General features: G+C 40.9%; 2 protein-coding genes across 2 annotated transcripts; both read left to right on the plus strand.

The window, feature by feature from the left end:
- The first annotated feature begins 810 nt into the window (after positions 1-810).
- On the plus strand, positions 811-2,290 carry LOC100659581 (olfactory receptor 9I1). Its single transcript, XM_003421342.3, has one exon. The coding sequence runs from the start codon at positions 1,151-1,153 to the stop codon at positions 2,093-2,095; it is 945 nt and encodes a 314-aa protein (XP_003421390.1). The 5' UTR covers positions 811-1,150; the 3' UTR covers positions 2,096-2,290.
- A 12,436-nt stretch (positions 2,291-14,726) lies between these two features.
- LOC100656640 (olfactory receptor 9I1-like) lies at positions 14,727-15,992 on the plus strand. The gene has a single exon (XM_003421389.3). The coding sequence runs from the start codon at positions 14,727-14,729 to the stop codon at positions 15,678-15,680; it is 954 nt and encodes a 317-aa protein (XP_003421437.2). The 3' UTR covers positions 15,681-15,992.
- Positions 15,993-18,524: the final 2,532 nt, after the last annotated feature.

Raw genomic sequence — 18,524 nt, forward strand, 5'->3', positions numbered from 1 at the left:
TAAATACATTATTTAGAGATATAAAGATAACTCAGAAAATCTAAAGATAGTCATATAATAAAGTTCATGTGAGGGAAATTCTTCATCTTCTAGAACAGGAAGTCAATACATTCTATCTAAAACTGATGATGATATTAGCAACAATAATAATAGCTAACATTATTTAGCTCTTTCTGTGTGTCAGGCACTGCTCCTCATCTTTAACAATTATTCATTTATCTAATACTCAGAATTGCACTATAACATAGGTGTATTTTTTTTCATGCTACAGATAAGGAAATTGAAGCAGAAAGGGGTTAGATAACTGGCCCAAGGTCACACAACTGGAAGATAGCAAGGCCAGGAGTTTGAACATATTATAATTACAGTGTTGTAAATAACCAAAAAAAAAAATTTAATACAAGTTATTGAAGAAGATGGCCTCTGAGCAGGTATGGTAAATACTAAAATGAAGAGAATGACTTTTAGTTTTCATTTAACACCATTCTAACAAGGCTTTTATTTATTTATTTTTTTACCATATGCCTGAATAATTACATACATAATAATAAGAAAAGTGTATCCACGTATAATCTGATGGAATAGTCAACATCAAGACCAGATTCATCATCTTCCAACTTCTGAAAGTCTTTCATAAGAGGAAGGGATTAGAATTTTTGTAACTATACGAAAGGGTAAACCTAAGGCCAATGTTTGGAAGGTGTAGAGAAAGAGAATGTGGTCCATGAATAGAAATAACAGATGGAGCTGTCCAATGACGGAGCCTCACACAGTAACTGGATGATCACGTGATGAGTACATGGAAGAGGAGACACCAGCATTAGATGGGGATTAGAATAGATGCTATCTGGGCGGCTTAAAAATTTGAAAGTCTATGTGTCTCCTCAACAGCACTGGGTCTGGGCCAAATATGAGCCAGAATTAATTTGAATAAGAGTACAAGTTTAAGGCTCATCTTCACAAAATGCATAAGAAGAAAGCAGACGTCCAAGGAGAATCGACCAGGTACAGGATTTCTGAAAAGCAAGTTCTATAAGTTGGCTCAGAAATATAAATCTAACTTTTACCTTAAAGAAAAAGAATTTGTCCTTCAATTCTGGAATTGTTTAATTTCACCCTTCTCCTTAGACCAATAGTCTACATTGAACCCATGGCCAAGAATAATCTCACCACAGTAACTGAGTTCATCCTCATGGGCTTTACCAACCACCTCAAGTTGGAGGTTCCCCTCTTCATGGTGTTTCTGAGTTTCTACCTAGTCACCCTTCTGGGGAATGTGGGGATGGTCATTCTGATCCAAGTAGATGTCCAACTCCACACCCCAATGTACTTCTTCCTGTGCCATCTTTCCCTCTTGGATACCTGCTATACCTCAGTCATCATCCCTCAGATCCTGGCCACACTGGCCACAGGCAAGACAGCCATCTCCTATGGCTGCTGTGCTGCCCAGTTCTTTTTCTTCACCTTTTGTGCAGGAACAGAGTGTTTCCTGCTGGCAGTAATGGCCTATGACCGTTATGTTGCCATTAGCAACCCACTGCTCTACACTGTGGCCATGAATTCCAGAACCTGTTGGAGTTTGGTGGCGGGAGCCTATGTCTGTGGTGTATCAGGAGCCTTACTTCGTACCACGTGTACCTTCACCCTCTCCTTCTGTGATGACAATCAGATCAACTTTTTCTTCTGTGACCTCCCACCCCTGCTGAAGCTCGCCTGCAATGACACAACAAACATTGAGATTGTCGTTATCTTCTTCAGCAACTTTGTGATCTTGGTCAATGCTTTAGTCATCCTGATTTCCTATCTTCTCATCATCAAAATCATCTTGAGGATGAAGTCTTCTGGTGGCAGGGGCAAGACTTTCTCCACATGTATCTCCCACCTCACTGTTGTGGCTCTCTTCTTTGGAACCCTCATCTTCATGTATCTACAGAGCAGCACAGGCAAATCCCTGGAAGAAGACAAAGTCGTGTCTGTTTTCTACACTGTGGTCATCCCTATGCTGAACCCTCTGATCTACAGCTTGAGAAACAAGGATGTGAATGCTGCCTTCAAAAAGATCACTGGGAGATTCCAGGTGTCCCACAGCATGTAGATCTGAGTAAGTGGACCTCTCACCTTAGTCCATTCCACCCCCCCATATCTACATATTCTAATAGGTATCAGCACTATACGCAACCTGTACCTAAAAACAGAAAGAAGATCCTCAAATGTGAAATTTGTTTCCACCAATTCCATGGTACTTCCTTTTTTTTTTTTCCCCCTCTCCCACCCCTAGTTCATCCCCTCCTTTCTAAGCACCTAGAAATCTCATGCTACTCTCTAACACCATAGCTTATAGAATCTCAGGGGTCCAAGGGGTGTTGAGTTTATCTCATCCCACCCCAATAGTCTTTGCACCAATGCATGGTTTTCCCATGCTTTTCTTGTTTTTTCTCCCATTGATTCTGCCTTTTTCACTACGTCAAAGATTATGTCTGGAGATCCCTGTGAATCAAGCATTGTTTGTTCTTTTAATGTAGCTGATCAACCCAGTAAGCGTGGAGTATTGCATAAGACAAAACTGAGTCTCTAACTGGCCAGGGAAAGAAGGTTTTTGAGAAACAGGCCTTCCTCTTCATGATTCTAGAGACTCAAGTCACCCTCTTGGATTTTCTTCCTTCTTACTCAGTCCAGAAAAATGGAAATTGCAAATCGCCCTCCCCATTTGATCACTCACTGGTTTTGTTGTTCCTGTTTTAATATTTTTCTGATATCTTCACATGTACTAAGCCACTTTACCTTTGGAAACATCCCCTCAAGGGCTGTCTAGTTTCTGAAGAACTCTGTGTCTTGCTTCTTCTCTTCACCACCATCGCCTGCCTCATGAACATTTCTCTTCTAGGAATCATTCCTTTTCAGGGACATCAAAGTTAGAGTGTAAAGATAGCTATAAAGATACCAGTGAAACACATATTACCTTCTCTGGTAAAAGATTTGGTGAGAGGGGAAAATAATTGTAACTCCCACATGAAACTGCAAAACCCTTGAGAAGAGACTGTTTTCTTCATCACTGTACCCACCCCCAAGTCCAGAGTCTGGACCAGATTTTATCTCAATAATTGTTTTTGAAAGGACTTTTATGGCACATGCATGATCTCATTTCAGCCCCATGGCAATTCTTTAAGGCAAATAGAGAAGACATGGATAAATATAAAATTTAAATTTTATAAGTAAAAATACTGACATTCTCATGGTTGAAAGAGTGCTCAGAATATATGACAGTAGATCAGGCATGGATTTTGGAGTCAACCTGTATCTGAATCCTGATTCTACCACTAATTCATTGTGAGACCTGGGGCAAATTATTTAATTTCTCAGATCCTAATTTCCTTCATGCATAAAATAAGGATAACAATATCTAACTCAAGAAAATGTTAAAGATGATGACTGAGAAATCTCCTAGGTGCTCTTCCCTTCTCTTCTTCCACTTTCTGATGTCAACCGTAGGCCCTTGCTACAGTTCCATAGCCATAGACAAAAATAAAATAGATCATGGACCAATGACAGTGAAAAGTAATGAACTGAGGAAGATGAAAAATGCAATCCTTTGCACCTAAGTTACAAAGGAAAAGAAATAAGACAAATTTAGGTGTTTAAGAAAGGATAGTATGTATCTTCACCCAACAAGGTTAAGAATAACAAAACAATTTTTTTTTAATTATTGAATGTATTGTTTTGTAACCAATGATTCCTTGTATCCAACCTTGATTTTATGAGAAGTTGATCCTCTGTGCGTCTACAAATGGCAACAACCATTTTATTAAAATGACCACCACCCCGTCTGCAGTTTGACTGGTTCAGAAATAAACACATGACCTATATTAGGTTAATAAAAAATTTTTCACTGGGCCTTTTGAACCTGAACACATAAAAGAAACTTAGAATAGGCAACCAGGTTCACTAAGGTAGATGAGTTATGTGAGGCAAGAATGAAGCAGGTGTTCAAAGAGAATCTGCAAAAAAAAAAAGACCAAGACGGTGTCCTGACTGGTTCCAGCCTATGTTTCCAGTCATATGGGGGAACAGCCACAATAATTTCTCTTGCTTCCTTCAGACACCATTAGAATCATAAAATAAATTACTTTTTTTTTTTTGCCTGATTCAAATTTGGTTTTGTCATGAGGTTCATAGGAGTTCACAATGATACAACTCTAATGGAGAGGAACTCTTCAGTGTATCATGGCAGATCTGCCCTGGTTGACACTGAATGAACAGAGTACTGGTTCCCAGTTTCCTTCATATTTCCATCATAGTCCCAATACAGGAGAAACTTCCATATGCAGAACCCTTTGTTTAAGTAACTGTTGTTCTAGTACTTGCCTTTGCCCTTCATAGAATGTAATTCCATGGAAGCAAAGAATTCTACTGTTTAGGTGCATTGCCAGGTGCTCAATAAATATCTCTTCAAAAGTATAAAGAAGACAAATTAATAGGACTTCCATTTCTGGAAATTTGGTAAACTATGGTTTTCCAACCAACCTTGCCCCTGAAAAATAAGTTTAAAAAAAGAGTAGAAAATATACTAAAAATTAAGAGCTAAAATCTAAGGAAAATGAGAACCCCAGGAAGTAAACAGAGTATTGAAGCTGTGTTTGCCACTGAGAGCATTTGGCTATGAGGACGTATTAGCTGTGTATTGCTGTTAAACTTGGAAGCTTAAAAGAACACATGTTTACTGTCTCACAGTTTCTAATGGTCAGAAGTGCAGGCATAGGTCAGTTGGGTGTCTCTAACTCAGGGTCTCTCATTCAAGGTGTTGGTCAGGGCTGCAGTCATCTTGAGGCTTGACTGAGGGAGAATCCACTTCCAACCTCACTCATGTTGCTGTTGGCAGATCTTTGCTGACTGTTGACCAGATATACCAGTTCCTATGTGGGCCTCTCACAACATGGCAGCTGACTTTCCTCGGAGTGAATGCCCACTCAGCCCACACTCAAGAGGCGGTAATTATTCAAAGGCATGAATTCTAGGAAGGGAGCATTACTGGGGGCCATCTTAGAGGCTACTACCACAATCTACCTTCTGGCCTCAAATGATTCATATTGTTCAGCTAGAACGAGGTATACAGCTAGGCTATTTTTTCAGCTTCCTTTTCAGCTAGGTGTGGACACGTGACTGAGTTTTCAGCCAATAGAATGTTTGAATAAACGGTGTACCACTTCCTGACCCATGAAAACATGTGAACAGCCATGCTCTTTACCCCTCAACTAGCTTGAGATAAGTGAGCTGTGGCCCTGGAAGACATGTGTTGTAAATGGCAGAGACACAAGATGGGTAGAACTATGGTCTCTGAATCACCCTTAAAGGAAAGGTTCTCTCAAATCCAGAACACTTGTTTCATACATTATATGAGAAGGAAATAAACTTCTATTGTTTAAGCCGCTGGTATTTTGTGTTTGTTCCTGCAAGTAGCATTACCCTAGCTAGTTGAGAAATTGATATCTTGAAATGGAATACTACCATAGCAAAAAATAAAAATAAGAAATATTTAGATGATAGACAGATAGATAGGCAGACTTAAGCAGAAGGAGCAGTTGGAAAGAAAAATAAATACTTGAAGCTAGAAATGCACCTTATGTAGTGGCAGAATATTTACTAAAGCTGTCACATGTGACCATTTTGAAGGAAGACCATGTGCATACTAAGCCGATAAACTCTACAGATTTTAAAAAAGCCAATTTGTTGATGTGTTTGGGCTGTCGTTGTTGCTGTTGTTGGCTGCCATCGAGTCGGCCCCCAACTCATGGCAACCCCATGTATTACAGAGTAGAACTGCTCCATAGGGTTTTCTTAGCTGTAACCTTTACAGAAGCAGATCACCAGGACTTTCTTCCTTGAAGTTGCTGGGTGGGTTTGAACTCGCAATCTTTAGCAGCCAATCTCAAACCACTTGAGCCACCTAGGCTCTCTGTTCGGTTCAAGAAAGAGATAACATCAGACAAAAAATGGCTGAATTTTAAGTGGAGAGCACAGGGAATGAAGAAAGCCCAAAATTCAGGGACCTTGTAAGGCTGGAAAAGCTGATTATTCGTGGGCCCAAAGAAATAATAGCAACAAAGGCCCAGCAAACTTCTCAGTTGAACAAAGTAGCTCAGCCTTGCAGAAAATATCAGATTATGGTGTTATCTTCCCACCCACAACCATTTTTTTATGTAAATTTAAACTGCCATTAAGTTGAGAGAAAAATGTAAGGACAAGGAAGCAAAGAAATAATTTTGAGAAAAACTACTAGTAAAGACCATTGGGTATGGTTACTAATCATTAACAAGTTGATCAGAACTTTATCAAGTGTTTGATGGAATTTTATTGCCAAAGAACCATAAGCTTAGTCCATAAAATCCTGTGACTGTTCAGAAAATTTTAATATAACCTTCAGGACCCAAATCTGCTCAGACTGTGTAAACTGCACATCTTCCAAAGAGAGAACATTCCCTAGCATCTCCTTCAGATATGATCATGGGAGATAATAGAAAAGACAGAACTCCACAGAGTGCAGAGTCAGGAGCCACGGAGAACAATCGACAAGGGAAACCATTGAACAGAGCCAGGATCTAATCAAAGACTTTCCACATTTCCATAATAAGAGGTCTCTATTTTTTCTTTTTATAAAGACTATCGGAGTCCTTCTGGTGCAGCAGTTAAGAGCTACAGCTGCTAACCAAAAGGTCATCAGTTCAAACCCACAAGCCACTCCTTGGAAACCCTATGAGGCAGTTCTACTCTGCCCTATAGGGTGGCTATAAGTCGGAACTGAATTGACGGCAGCAGGTTTGGTTTTTGTTTTTGTTTTTGTTTTAAATGCCTATAATACAGCCATGGTGGTGCAGTGGTTAAAGTGCTTAGCTGCTAACTGAAAGGTCAATGGTTAGAACTCACCAGCCACTCCATGGGAGAAAGATGTGGCAGTCTGCCTCTGTAAAGATTATAGCCTTGGAAACCCTACAAGGCCATTCTACTCTGTCCTATAGGGTCACTATGAGTCAGAACCGACTTGACAGCAGTGGGTTTCATTTTGGTTATAATGCCTATGGAGTCCCTGGGTGGTACAAACAGTTTATGTGCTCAGCTCCTAACTGAAAGATTAGAAGTTCAAGTACACCTCACAAAATGTTGAATAAGAAAAGCAAGCAAAAAAAAAAAAAAACTAGAGTATGATTTAATTTATATAAAGTTGAAAATAGGCTTAACCAAGGAACGTTGTTTAGGGATACATACACAGACGACATAGCTATAAATAGAACAAGAAAATGATTATAATGCCACTCAAGATATAAAGGTAAGGGAGGTGTTATGGATTGAATTGTTCCTCTCCCTTCCCCCGTGAAACGTGTTGAAATCCTAACCCCTATACCTGTGGGTGTAATCCAATCTAATGCAATGTAACTATCTTCCGTAATGTAATCTCCTGTGATGCAGTCAATCAGCTGGAGTCACACCAGTGTAGGGTGGATCCTAAACCTAATAACTTCTTAGCTATAAAAAGAGCAGCATAGAGACTGAGATGCGTGCACAAAAGGGGAAGGGCAGCCACCATGTGAGGATTGTCTATAAGCCAAGGACCAAGGAACACCCTGGGCAATGGACAAGGAAGGAATCTACATGGTAGAGACCCTGATTTGGACTTTTAGCTTCTAGAATTGTGAGAAAATAAATTTCTGTTCTTTGAAGCCACCCACTTGTGGTATTTCTATTACAGCAGCACAAGGAAACTAAAACAGGAGGAATATGATGGGGGAAGTCCCACCAGGACATCTGGAAAAAGGAAGTTTTCTATTCCTGTTGATCTGATAACGATTGCCTGGGTGTTTGTTTTATAATTTTTAATTAAACTGTATTCGTTTTCATGTATTTGTATGTGTTTTATATTTAACAATAAAAATGAAAAACAAATATCTGAAACCCCCACCCCACCCCAAGCTAGAACAAAGGCCAGAGTCACAAGCTCTGTGCCTACGATGGACAGTGTCCCACAAGATCCTGTGATTCAAGGGGCTCTAGGAGGCCACTACTCAGGAATGGCTTTATCCTGTTCTATTGTTGTGACCTAATCTTCTACCATTAAAGTAGTCATCCTTTATTTCAAAGTTGAATACTTTATAGTATTGAACACATAACCCAGGGAATATTCTGGGAAGCAGATGGTTAAACTGAGGGGAAGGGCCTGATGCTCAAGAACCTACCACAGTCTAGAACAGAGAGGTAAGCCAAGTGGTGCTCACCAAGGGCTGAACAATTGCCTATATGGGGTTCACAAATGCTTTCTAGAAAAGTGAGACTTGAACTTGAGTCTAAAGGAAAGTGGAATCCTTGAGCAAACCAGGCTAATAGGTGAAACAAACCTGATCAACCACACCCATAGTTTGATAAGCCCAGCCTTATCTTCCCAACCATAGTCACCCTCCACCATCACTTTTGATTGGACCACACAACCTCCAGCTGGAAGCTGAGAAGCTGTGTGACCTCAGGTAGGACATACAACCCACTGGGTCTGTTTCCTCATCTGCAAAGTGTCAGAGTAGGTCTGGACTCCCAGTTTTTTTCCAGCCTGGGAGGAAGTAGCATGAAGGTGGCAGTGTTCATTCCCTGCACACAGAGGATCTTGGGAAGTGACATCATTCACAGTCAATCTTTTATCCTCCTGAGCCTTTTGATTCCTCCTGACATTGTTCTTTCTTACCTAGCTGTATAGAGAGGAGGGTATAATAGCCTTGCAGTCAGCTAGCTGAAGAGAGCTGGCTTCTTCCAGAAATGTGAAGCCCTGTCCTGCTCATTAAGCTGCAATTTGGAAGCAAATCGGGGCTCACACAATCCCCACTGAAGACAGGTAAATCATCACAGTGAATTTTACAGAAAACAGAGAAAGAGTTTCTCTGTCTTTAATTTATCACCTTCCTATGCAAGCATCATCTTGGGTTACATCAACCAGTAACAAAATGTCATTGAGTCCATTATGACTCATGGTGACCCCATGTGTGTCAGAGTAGAACTGTGCTCCATAGAGTTTTCAATGGCTGATTTTTCAGAAGTAGATCACCAAGCCCTTCTTCCAATGCACTTCTGGTGGACTTGAACCTCCAACTTTTCAGTTAGTAGCTAAGTGCATTAACTGTTTACACCACTTAGGAACTCTGGGTGATATCTACAAGATGTTAAAAACCACTGAAAGATTTGATTTAATCAGAAAACTCAATGATTTCAAAATTTGAAGATCCTAATTGGGTTGTTTGGGAAAAAAGACTAAACAGTCAGCCACCTGGTAGACCTATGAGGTCATGAGCTCTAAAATGTTCACCAAGCTTGGCCGGCTAAAACTGAGCACACTCTGGCCCTGCTTCCTGCTGGTGTGTTCAAAGGTGAGTTCTCAGCATATGCGTAAAATCAGCCTAAGAAAGATTAGGTAGTTGTGTTTTCTATGCTTTTCAGATCCCCACAGCAGTAATTTCCTTGAACCTGCTGAGCACACAGAAGAAAATGCTAACAGAAGTCCCTTGTAGGAGCAGCTCTTTCCCTACAAGGTAAAGTACACCTTGTAATTATGTTATATTGAGTGAGTGATAAAATACATACCAAAGACTATTGAGTGTGCTTTCCAAATCTTTTAACTTAATTAAAATGTTATCTTTGTGACTTTTTGGACAAGTTATTTATCTTCTCAAAGCTTCAATGCTGTCTTCTATAAAATAAGCATGTAGATACATACCTTGCTGGGCTTGCAGTAGCAGTAACAAATACATTAAGGGCAGGGAACAATATTTAGCATACAGGTGTTTTTACTCCCTTGACATCCACATTTAACCTAGTGTTCAGAGCTTGGATTGAGAATGGACCTTTTCCCCTCCGGGGAGATTTTTCTCAGTTGCTGAGTTCAGAGAGAAAGATACTCAATGAGAAGTATTTTGAGAAGATAATGCGGAAAGGGGCTACAATGAGGGAGGTGATGCGTCAGGGAACCCCAGTTGACCTGGGACTCTGGGTTTCCCAGCAGATCTTCAACAATCCTCCAGCCCTGTGGCCCATCCTCCACCTGTTAGTTCTGATTTGTACTTCTATGACTCTGTGGGCCTTCGCAAGACACCAAATGGACACTAGTGTCAAGGACCCACAGAGATCAATTTGGGAGAGAATGTTATGGGTCGCCCTGGATAAAAGTTACTTCCTCTCTGTGCCTCAATTTTCTCATGTGTCAAATAAGAGACTGGTTGGTCAGGTGTGTTCAAAACTCTTTTTAGCAGTTGTCTTAGTTATCTAGTGCTGCTATAACAGAAATAGCACAATGGACAGCTTTAACAAAGAGAAATTTATTCTCTCACAGTCTCTTAGTCGAGAAGCCTGAACTCAGGGCGTCAGGTCCAGAGGAAGGCTTTCCTCTCTGTCGGCTCTGGGGGAAGGTCCTTGTCATCAATCTTCATGGAGCTTCTTAGTGCAGGAACCCCAGGTCCAAAGGACATGCTATTCTCCTGGCTTGTGTTTCTTGGTGGTATAAGGTCCCCAAGTCTCTCTGCTCACTTCTCTCTTTCATGTCTTAAACGAGATTGGCTTAAGACACAACCTAATCTTGTAGATTGAGTCCTGTCTCGTTAACATAACTGCCACTAATCCCATCTCATTAACATCATAGAGATAGAGTTTACAACACATCAGATGGCAAAATGGTGGACAATCAAGCAACACTGGAAATCACGATCTAGCCAAGTTGACAGATATTTTGAGGGGACACAATTTAATCCATGACAACATCATACCCCCTTTTCCAAACAAAATGAAATGAATAATCTTGTTTTTACAAGAGTTAAAAGAATTGCTGGTTTGTTCAGAGCTGGAACTGAGATTGCAGTGCCTCATTTGCTCAGCTTCTCTTTCATTTCCCTCTCTGTCCCCTTGAGGCATCTCCTTGAAATCTAAGGTTTCTTAGGAGCAGAGCTGGAAAATCACTGAACCACATCCTCAAGGCCCTTTCCAACTCTAGGGTCCTATGCATGCATAATGTCCCAGGTCTCTGGGAGGGTCTTGGATGCCTTCAACAGGTGTAGAGAGGGGCATGGTGAGCCACCACTTCCAATGCCATAGTCTCCCTGAGCCAATACTGAAGGTCATGTGCACAGTGACTCCAAATATTGGCAAGAAAGAGAAACCAGTCACCCAGATTCTCACTTGCCATAATGCCACATTCAAATGTAGGGCATCAAGCAGAGGTGGACACGGAAAACTAACAGACAAGCTCAAGATTTCAAGGAATGTTCTTATCATGTAGGTTTTCCTGTTGAGACAGTCAATGTCTTAAGCAGATGCAAACTGTAGCTACCACCACCAGAAGAAAGCTACAAAATGAATGTATCCCTCAAGACAAAAGAGGGCAAATAGGGTATGACAATGTCTATACTCAGGCTGAGTGGCCTGAGTTGTGCAAATACTACTGGACATGTCCAAGGAATAGACAGAAATGTTGTGACCATCCTGGGGGAAAAAAAAATTGCTGTGTTTGGCCAATCATGATAGCACAAATCCTACTAAGTAGTGGAATACTGCAATAATTTATAAAGCATATGATTATTTAGAAATCTGGATTTGCTGAAATATTTAATTCAAACATTCAGAGTAATTTTTAAGAGCCTCAAAGAAGCATATATCCATAGTCCTATGGTTCAGAGATAGGCATAGCAAAAAGAATCCTTGGAGATCATCTAGCCAAGCATGTCCTAGAACGCAGATTCGATATCTCTAAATGTCCGTGTAAAAAGAGGCTCTGTGAATAAATAAGGATGGAAATGCTACCCTGTACGGAAGAATTGAAGCCCTGGTGGCACAGTGTTCAAGAGCTCACGGGCTAACCAAAAGGTCAGCAGTAGGAATCCACCAGCCACTCCTTGGAAACCTTATGAGGCAGTTCTACTCTCTCCTATAAGGTCACTATGAGTCAGAATCAACTCAACAGCAATGGGTTAAGGAAGTGGTATTGAGTCTTAGAAGAGAATCGTAGATTTTAATGCAAATTCAAGGTCTCTGTACTAGAAAGTTACAAAATAAGCCATGGCCACATTAAAGACAAGAGATACCACAGTACCAGCCCCCATCCAAAGCCCTGGTATGAAGGTATAATAGTTATATATACCTTCAACTTTTTTAATTTATGAGGTGGACAAAAAAAAAAAAAAGGCAGCTAGATAAATTGAACTCTCTTTTTAAATTCTTTGAACTAAGAGATCTTGAAATAATTTTTCAGTTTTCAATAGATATAAAGGTGATGGACTTCTATGAAGTGATGAGCCAGAGCCACGCACAAGTCTAAGTTATGACAAAGCAGAGACAATAAAAATAATGGCCAACTCAGTTGACAGGACAGAAACAGGCAGACCGTTGAAACATAGAAAAATCATAGTAATATCAGTGCTCTGGAGGAAAGATGCTTAGACTTCTGTTCTTAAAGTCCCTTAAATTCAGTAATCTAGGACTTCCTTCCATCTCCAGTTTTCATTAGACCCAAGTCAGTAAGAGCAGTAAAAAATGGGTAGACCATGCTATCTTAGAGTGCTGATATAACAGAAATACCACAAGCGGATGGCTTTAACAAAGAGAAATTTATTCTTTCACAGTTCAGTAGGCTAGAAGTCCAAATTCAGGGTGCCAGCTCCAGAGGAAGGCTTTCTCTCTCTGTCAGCTCGGAAATGTCCTTGTCAGCAACCTTCCCCAGTCGTGGAGTTTCTCGCGCAAGGACCCAGGGTCTAAAGGACACGCTATTCTGCTGGCTCTCGTTTCTTGGTGATATGATGTCCCCATGTCTCTCTGCTTATTTCTCTCTTTTATAGCTCAAAAAAGATTCGTTTTAAGGCACAACCTAGTCTTGCAAATTGAGTACCGCCTCATTAACAATGGCAGTTGCCGTTAATCTCATTAACATCGTAGAAGCAGGATTTACAACACATAGAAAAATCACATCAGATGACAAAATGGTGGACAATCACACAATACTGGGAATCACGGCCTAGCAAAGTTGACAGATATTTTGGGGGAACGCTATTCAATCCATAACAATCCACAACATTTCTCCTTTTTTAGACTATGCCCAAGAAACAACAGATCAACAGTTTTGATATGCATTGTTCTCCAACGCCTTATTGCAATTGTTAATTATTGGAGATTTGGTGGACCTGATGCTCTGAATCTGAAATACCAGGACTTTGCTTTTGCCTTATGACCCGTGCAATCCACAGGGTCAAAATTGACAAGCATCCATGAAAGTTTCTGTGAAAGTTCTATGAATAGTAAGAATCCTGTATTTCACAAACAAACCCTTAAACCTGACTCTAACTAGGCTCCTGGTGAGTCTTGCATTCCCTGATGGAGCAGCTTCCACATCCACCCCCTGGAGACATCACCCTGGAGGAAAGAACCCAGAGCAATCTGCAGCTGACAAAGGAACCCACTCTACCTCAGAAACTGAAGAATCAACCTGATTTCTATGGAAAACTGGTTCTACCAAATACCGTAAAGCTTTCTGTGAGCTACCTCTAGACTAAAAAAAAAAAAAACTAAAGAGGCTAAAAATCAAAGTAGAAAGTTTATGGTCAAGAAGGATCAGTGTCAGGTAGTGGAACAAGCAATGCCCTGGAGTTATGACACTGCGGTTTAAACTCTAGCTCCCGCACTTGCAATTTATTGCCTCTGACAAGCTATTTTAACTTTCTGAATCACAGTTTTCACATTTCAAATGTAAAATAATAATGGCTGTTTTGTTTATATCAGGAGTATTATTGTGAGGAATCACTAATATGGAAATTTCCAACACAGAAAAAAAAAAAAAATTCCAACTCATGGCTACCCCACACGTTACAGAGTAGAACTGCTCCATAGGATTTTCTTGGCTATCATCTTTACAGAAGCAGATCACCAGGCCTTCTTCCACGGTGCTGCTGGGTGGGCTCAAACCACCAATCTTTCAGTTAACATCTGATGGAAAACTTCTTGTGCCACCCAGGGGCCTCCAACATGGAATAAGAACTCCATAAATCTAATAGTTTTCACAGAATCACTTTCTTTCATGGGCCAAATCAGTCGAGGACCTTGTTTATAGGAGAGAGAAAAAAAAAAAAATTATTATGAGAAGACACACAAGGAATTGTTGAAGTACCTGGGAATGTTTGACCTGACGAGGAAAAGACTAGACAAAAGGGGGGCATTACCTCTATCTGAAAGAGCAATTTGGCTATTTTAACAGGCAGAATTGCTCAAAGGTAGAGTGGCCAAAAAGTCCTTTCACATAAATATTGATACAGGGCCCTGCATCTAGAAACTCTGAAGGCACCATTTGCGAGGCAGTCTATATAAATATCCCTGCCTGGAATTATGCAGAGCACAACCTGAGCTGTGTAGAAGAGACTCCAACATCACTTTGAGGGACTGGTCCCTTCCAGTCTGAATAGTCTAAGATTCTGTAGTCTTAAAGAAAGTTCCAGACAATAAATAAGTGAACTTGAAGAAATACTGATCCAAGGTACAAGTTCAGTAGGGTACAGGAGATAGGAAAAAGGTCTCCTCAGTAACCTTCAGTTGCAGATTTTTAAGATGATAAACATTTTCTTATCTCTCTGGGCAGAGAGTATCTGAGATATTTGCCTAACATTTGACACTGAAGTTCTGGAATCTTTAATCCTGTTCCCCTCCACAGACCAACCAGCTACACTGAGCCCATGGCCAAGAGAAATCTCACCACTGTGACAGAATTTATTCTTGTGGGCTTCACTGATCACCCTGAACTGGCCGTTCCTCTCTTCCTAGTGTTTCTCAGTTTCTATCTAGTCACCGTTCTGGGGAATGTGGGGATGATTGTTCTAATTCAAGTAGATGCTCAACTCCACACCCCAATGTACTTCTTCCTGAGCCATCTTGCCCTCTTGGATGCCTGCTATGCCTCTGTTATCATTCCTCAGATACTGGCCACGCTGGCCACAGGCAAGACAGCCATCTCCTATGGCCGCTGTGCTGCCCAGTTCTTTTTCTTCACCATCTGTGCAGGCACGGAGTGTTATCTGCTGGCTGCAATGGCCTATGACCGATTTGTTGCCATTAGTAACCCACTGAGCTACAATGTGGCTATGACTCCAGGTACCTACAGGGGATTACTGGCTGGGGCCTATGTCTGTGGGGTATTGGCAGCCATTCTACGTACCACATGCACCTTCACCCTCTCCTTCTGTGACAACAATCAAATCAACTTCTTCTTCTGTGATATGCCACCCCTGCTGAAGCTTGCCTGCAGCAGCATGACCCAAAGTGAGATTATCATCCTCTTTTTTGCCAAATCCATGTTCCTTGCCAATGTTGTGTTCATCCTGGTCTCCTACATGCTCATCATCAGAGCTATCTTGAAGGTGAAGTCTACTGGTGGTCGGGCCAAGACTTTCTCTACCTGTACCTCCCATCTGACCACAGTGATTCTCTTCTTTGGGACACTTGCTTTCATGTATGAGAGGAGTAACTCTGACAAATCCCTAGAGGAGGACAAGATTGTGTCTCTCTTCTACACTGTGGTCATCCCCATGCTGAACCCCTTGATCTACAGCCTGAGGAACAAAGATGTGAAAGCTGCATTCAGAAAAGTCACTAGTAAACTCCAGGTACCCAAAGGATGTAACTGTGGGTGAGGGTACCTCATCCTGACCCATCTTCTCCCCATATCTTCATTCTCTGATGGACATCAGCACCATCCAATGCTTGCCCTAAGGAATGGATAATAGGTGGCTTTCAGCCACACCTGGGAAGTAGCCAGAAACTACCAACCCTGTGAGGAAAACCAAGTTTGGTAAAGTTTGTTTTGATGATTCCCTTCACTCCCTTTTCTTCTTTTTTTAGCTCACCTTCCAAACTCTCAGGGTTCGAGAGCTACTCTCTGACACCACAGAGATATAAAGTAGCATAGTCATAAGTGAACTGACCCCCACAACCAATCTCCCACTCCCCAGCTCAATCACGCTTAGATTTCCTGGTTGCCTTTTCTATATCCTTTTGTCACTGTGCTCACGGATACTGGCTTTTCCTCTTTGTGGAAGATCATAACGGGGAATTGTACTAATAGAGAATAAGGAGCGTTTTTTTGTTTCTTTGCTTTGTTTTTGTTTTTTATGGTGGGGGGAACCTGACAACTCATTATGGGGAAATTAATTCAAAGAACCTGTGAACTCTGTAGCTTTCTAATGGTAGAGATTAGTGTATCGAGGAGGATTGTCTTCTTTTGACTTCTCTCTCCTGTATGCCTTCTCAAGTAGTTCCTGACCTCTCTAGGACTCTAATATCCACTTCGCAAGGAACAGTTTTCCAAGATTCTGGATGGCCAAATCCTGTGTTTCTCCTCCTCCTGAACATATTACCTAACTCATGGCGATTACTGCTCTCAATAAACTCATTCCCAGGGTCTGCAAAGTCAGCGATGATAGCAAACAGTTGTAATTGTCATAACCTTCTTAACTAAAAATTGATTTGATGACTAGAGAAGAAAGTAATACCTGCCCATCAGATGGTGAACTCCTTGAGGACAGAGTCTATGCTTTGCTTATTAGTCTCTTTTCTAAACTGCTGCTTCCAAATGAATTTTGCAGAGCATTGTTATTATCTTATTTGGATATCATGAATAAGAAAGTGTTATCTTTCTTTTACCACTTCTGCACAATTTCTTAAATATAATACCTTGTTGACACAGCATGTAGTTGCAGAAATGCATGGAATTTAGAATAAACATGGATTTGCATCCTTTCTGCTATTTAATAACTCTGTCATTGTTGTGGTTGTGCTCTGATAAGTTGATTCTGACTCATAGCAACCCTATATTACAGAGTAGAACTGCCCCCATAGGGTTTCTAGACTACAATCTTTACAGGAGCAGATCACCAGGTCTCTTCTCCTGTGGAGCCAGTCTGTTGGTTCAAACTGCTGATCTTTTGGTTGGCAGCTGAGCACTTAACCATCGTGCCACCAGCGTTCCTTAAGAACTCTGTAACTTGGAAAAATATCCTTTGAAAATACCAGCTTCTTCATCTCCCAAAAAAGGATAATTTTTCCCACTTGGAAGAGTTGTCGTAAAGATTAAGTAAGATGATGAAAATCAGTTTGGAGGTTTGAATTATTCAGAACAGGCTAAGTTAGCTGGGGCAAAAAATCAACTCTAAACAAAGCTTTATTTATTATTCACAATGCTTGTCCCATGCAGGCTGGCAGGGTTCTGTTCCATGCAGTCATTCAGGGACCCAGTCCTAGGGAGGCTCTACCATTTTGTTCTGCACTGTCCCGGACACAAAAGCTCCTCAGTCACCATAGCAAAGGATGGGAATCTATAGAATCAAACATGGGCCTTTACTGCTTCAGCTCATCTTAGAACCAGTTACATGGTCCTTTCTCACTAAAACCCAAAAACCCACTGCCACCAAGTAGATTCCAACTCATAGAGCAAAACTGTCCCATAGGATTTCCAAGGCCATAAATCTTTATGGAAGCAGACTGCCACATCTTCCTCCCACAGAGTGGCTGGTGAGTTCAAAGAGCCTCCCTAAAAAGAGGTGATTAAAGGTAGAGGAGCAAATGAATATTTGCTAAGCAATACTGTCTGTGCCATGGGGTTATCTGTGGTTGGGATGATGTACATTCCACAAAATCATGAAAAATTAGAAAACCACTTTTCTATTGTTCATATAATTTTCTACAAACACTCCTTTCATATTTGGGGATACAGTTCACTCTTTCAATGGTTACTGTAGGATCAGCCATTGTATACAAAATAGCCTGCTCCACCTGGCCAGTTTTCACTGGAACACACATGGGTCTCTCACTCAAACTTGATTAATTGGAATTTTTCTCCAGAAATATTATTAGTGAAATGACAAGTAGCCTAAAATACTCTACTAGCTACTAACTAAAGCCAAAAAAAAAAAACTATGAAATAGTGTTTACTGACTAAAATTAAAAGATGTGAAACTCGTGTTTTATAGACTCTGGCCATATGGGATGGAGGAGTAGAGAGGAGAGAGAGAAGAAAGAAGCCCATATGCAAAGAGGAGGAAAGATAAGAGAGGGAGAAAGAGGCCAAATCCCAGTTGACTAATTGATTTTTCTAACCTAACATACCCAAGACAAAAGTCTTGATCTCCCACTTCCAGAGCACTCCCTTCCCAAATTTTCTTCAACACTACCTGAGGAACCTAGTTGCTCAGGTAAAAAAAAAAAAGAAATTAATCAGTTTTGTTTACTCTTCTCATCTTCTCACAGCCCACATCCAATCTATCAGCAAATTCTTACAGTTCTAACTTAAAAATAGACCCCATCTAGTTTATGCAGGTGGCAGTGACCACTGTGCCATAGGATGTGTCCTACGTCCTCTGTCATTGCTGAGTGCATGCAGTGCATGGAGCATCGCTGTGGAGCGAGAACAGGTGCATGGTGCCTGTCAGTAGCAGCTATGTTCTTATAACCAGTAGCAGTTGAGTCAACTCTAGCTCATG

The sequence above is a fragment of the Loxodonta africana genome, chromosome 7, assembly GCF_030014295.1.
Source record: "Loxodonta africana isolate mLoxAfr1 chromosome 7, mLoxAfr1.hap2, whole genome shotgun sequence".
Taxonomy (NCBI): Eukaryota; Metazoa; Chordata; class Mammalia; order Proboscidea; family Elephantidae; genus Loxodonta; species Loxodonta africana.

Excerpts from the sequence above, each read along its gene's own strand:
- LOC100656640 (XM_003421389.3), top strand. The coding sequence starts at position 14,727 with ATGGCCAAGAGAAATCTCACCACTGTGACAGAATTTATTCTTGTGGGC.
- LOC100659581 (XM_003421342.3), top strand. The coding sequence starts at position 1,151 with ATGGCCAAGAATAATCTCACCACAGTAACTGAGTTCATCCTCATGGGC.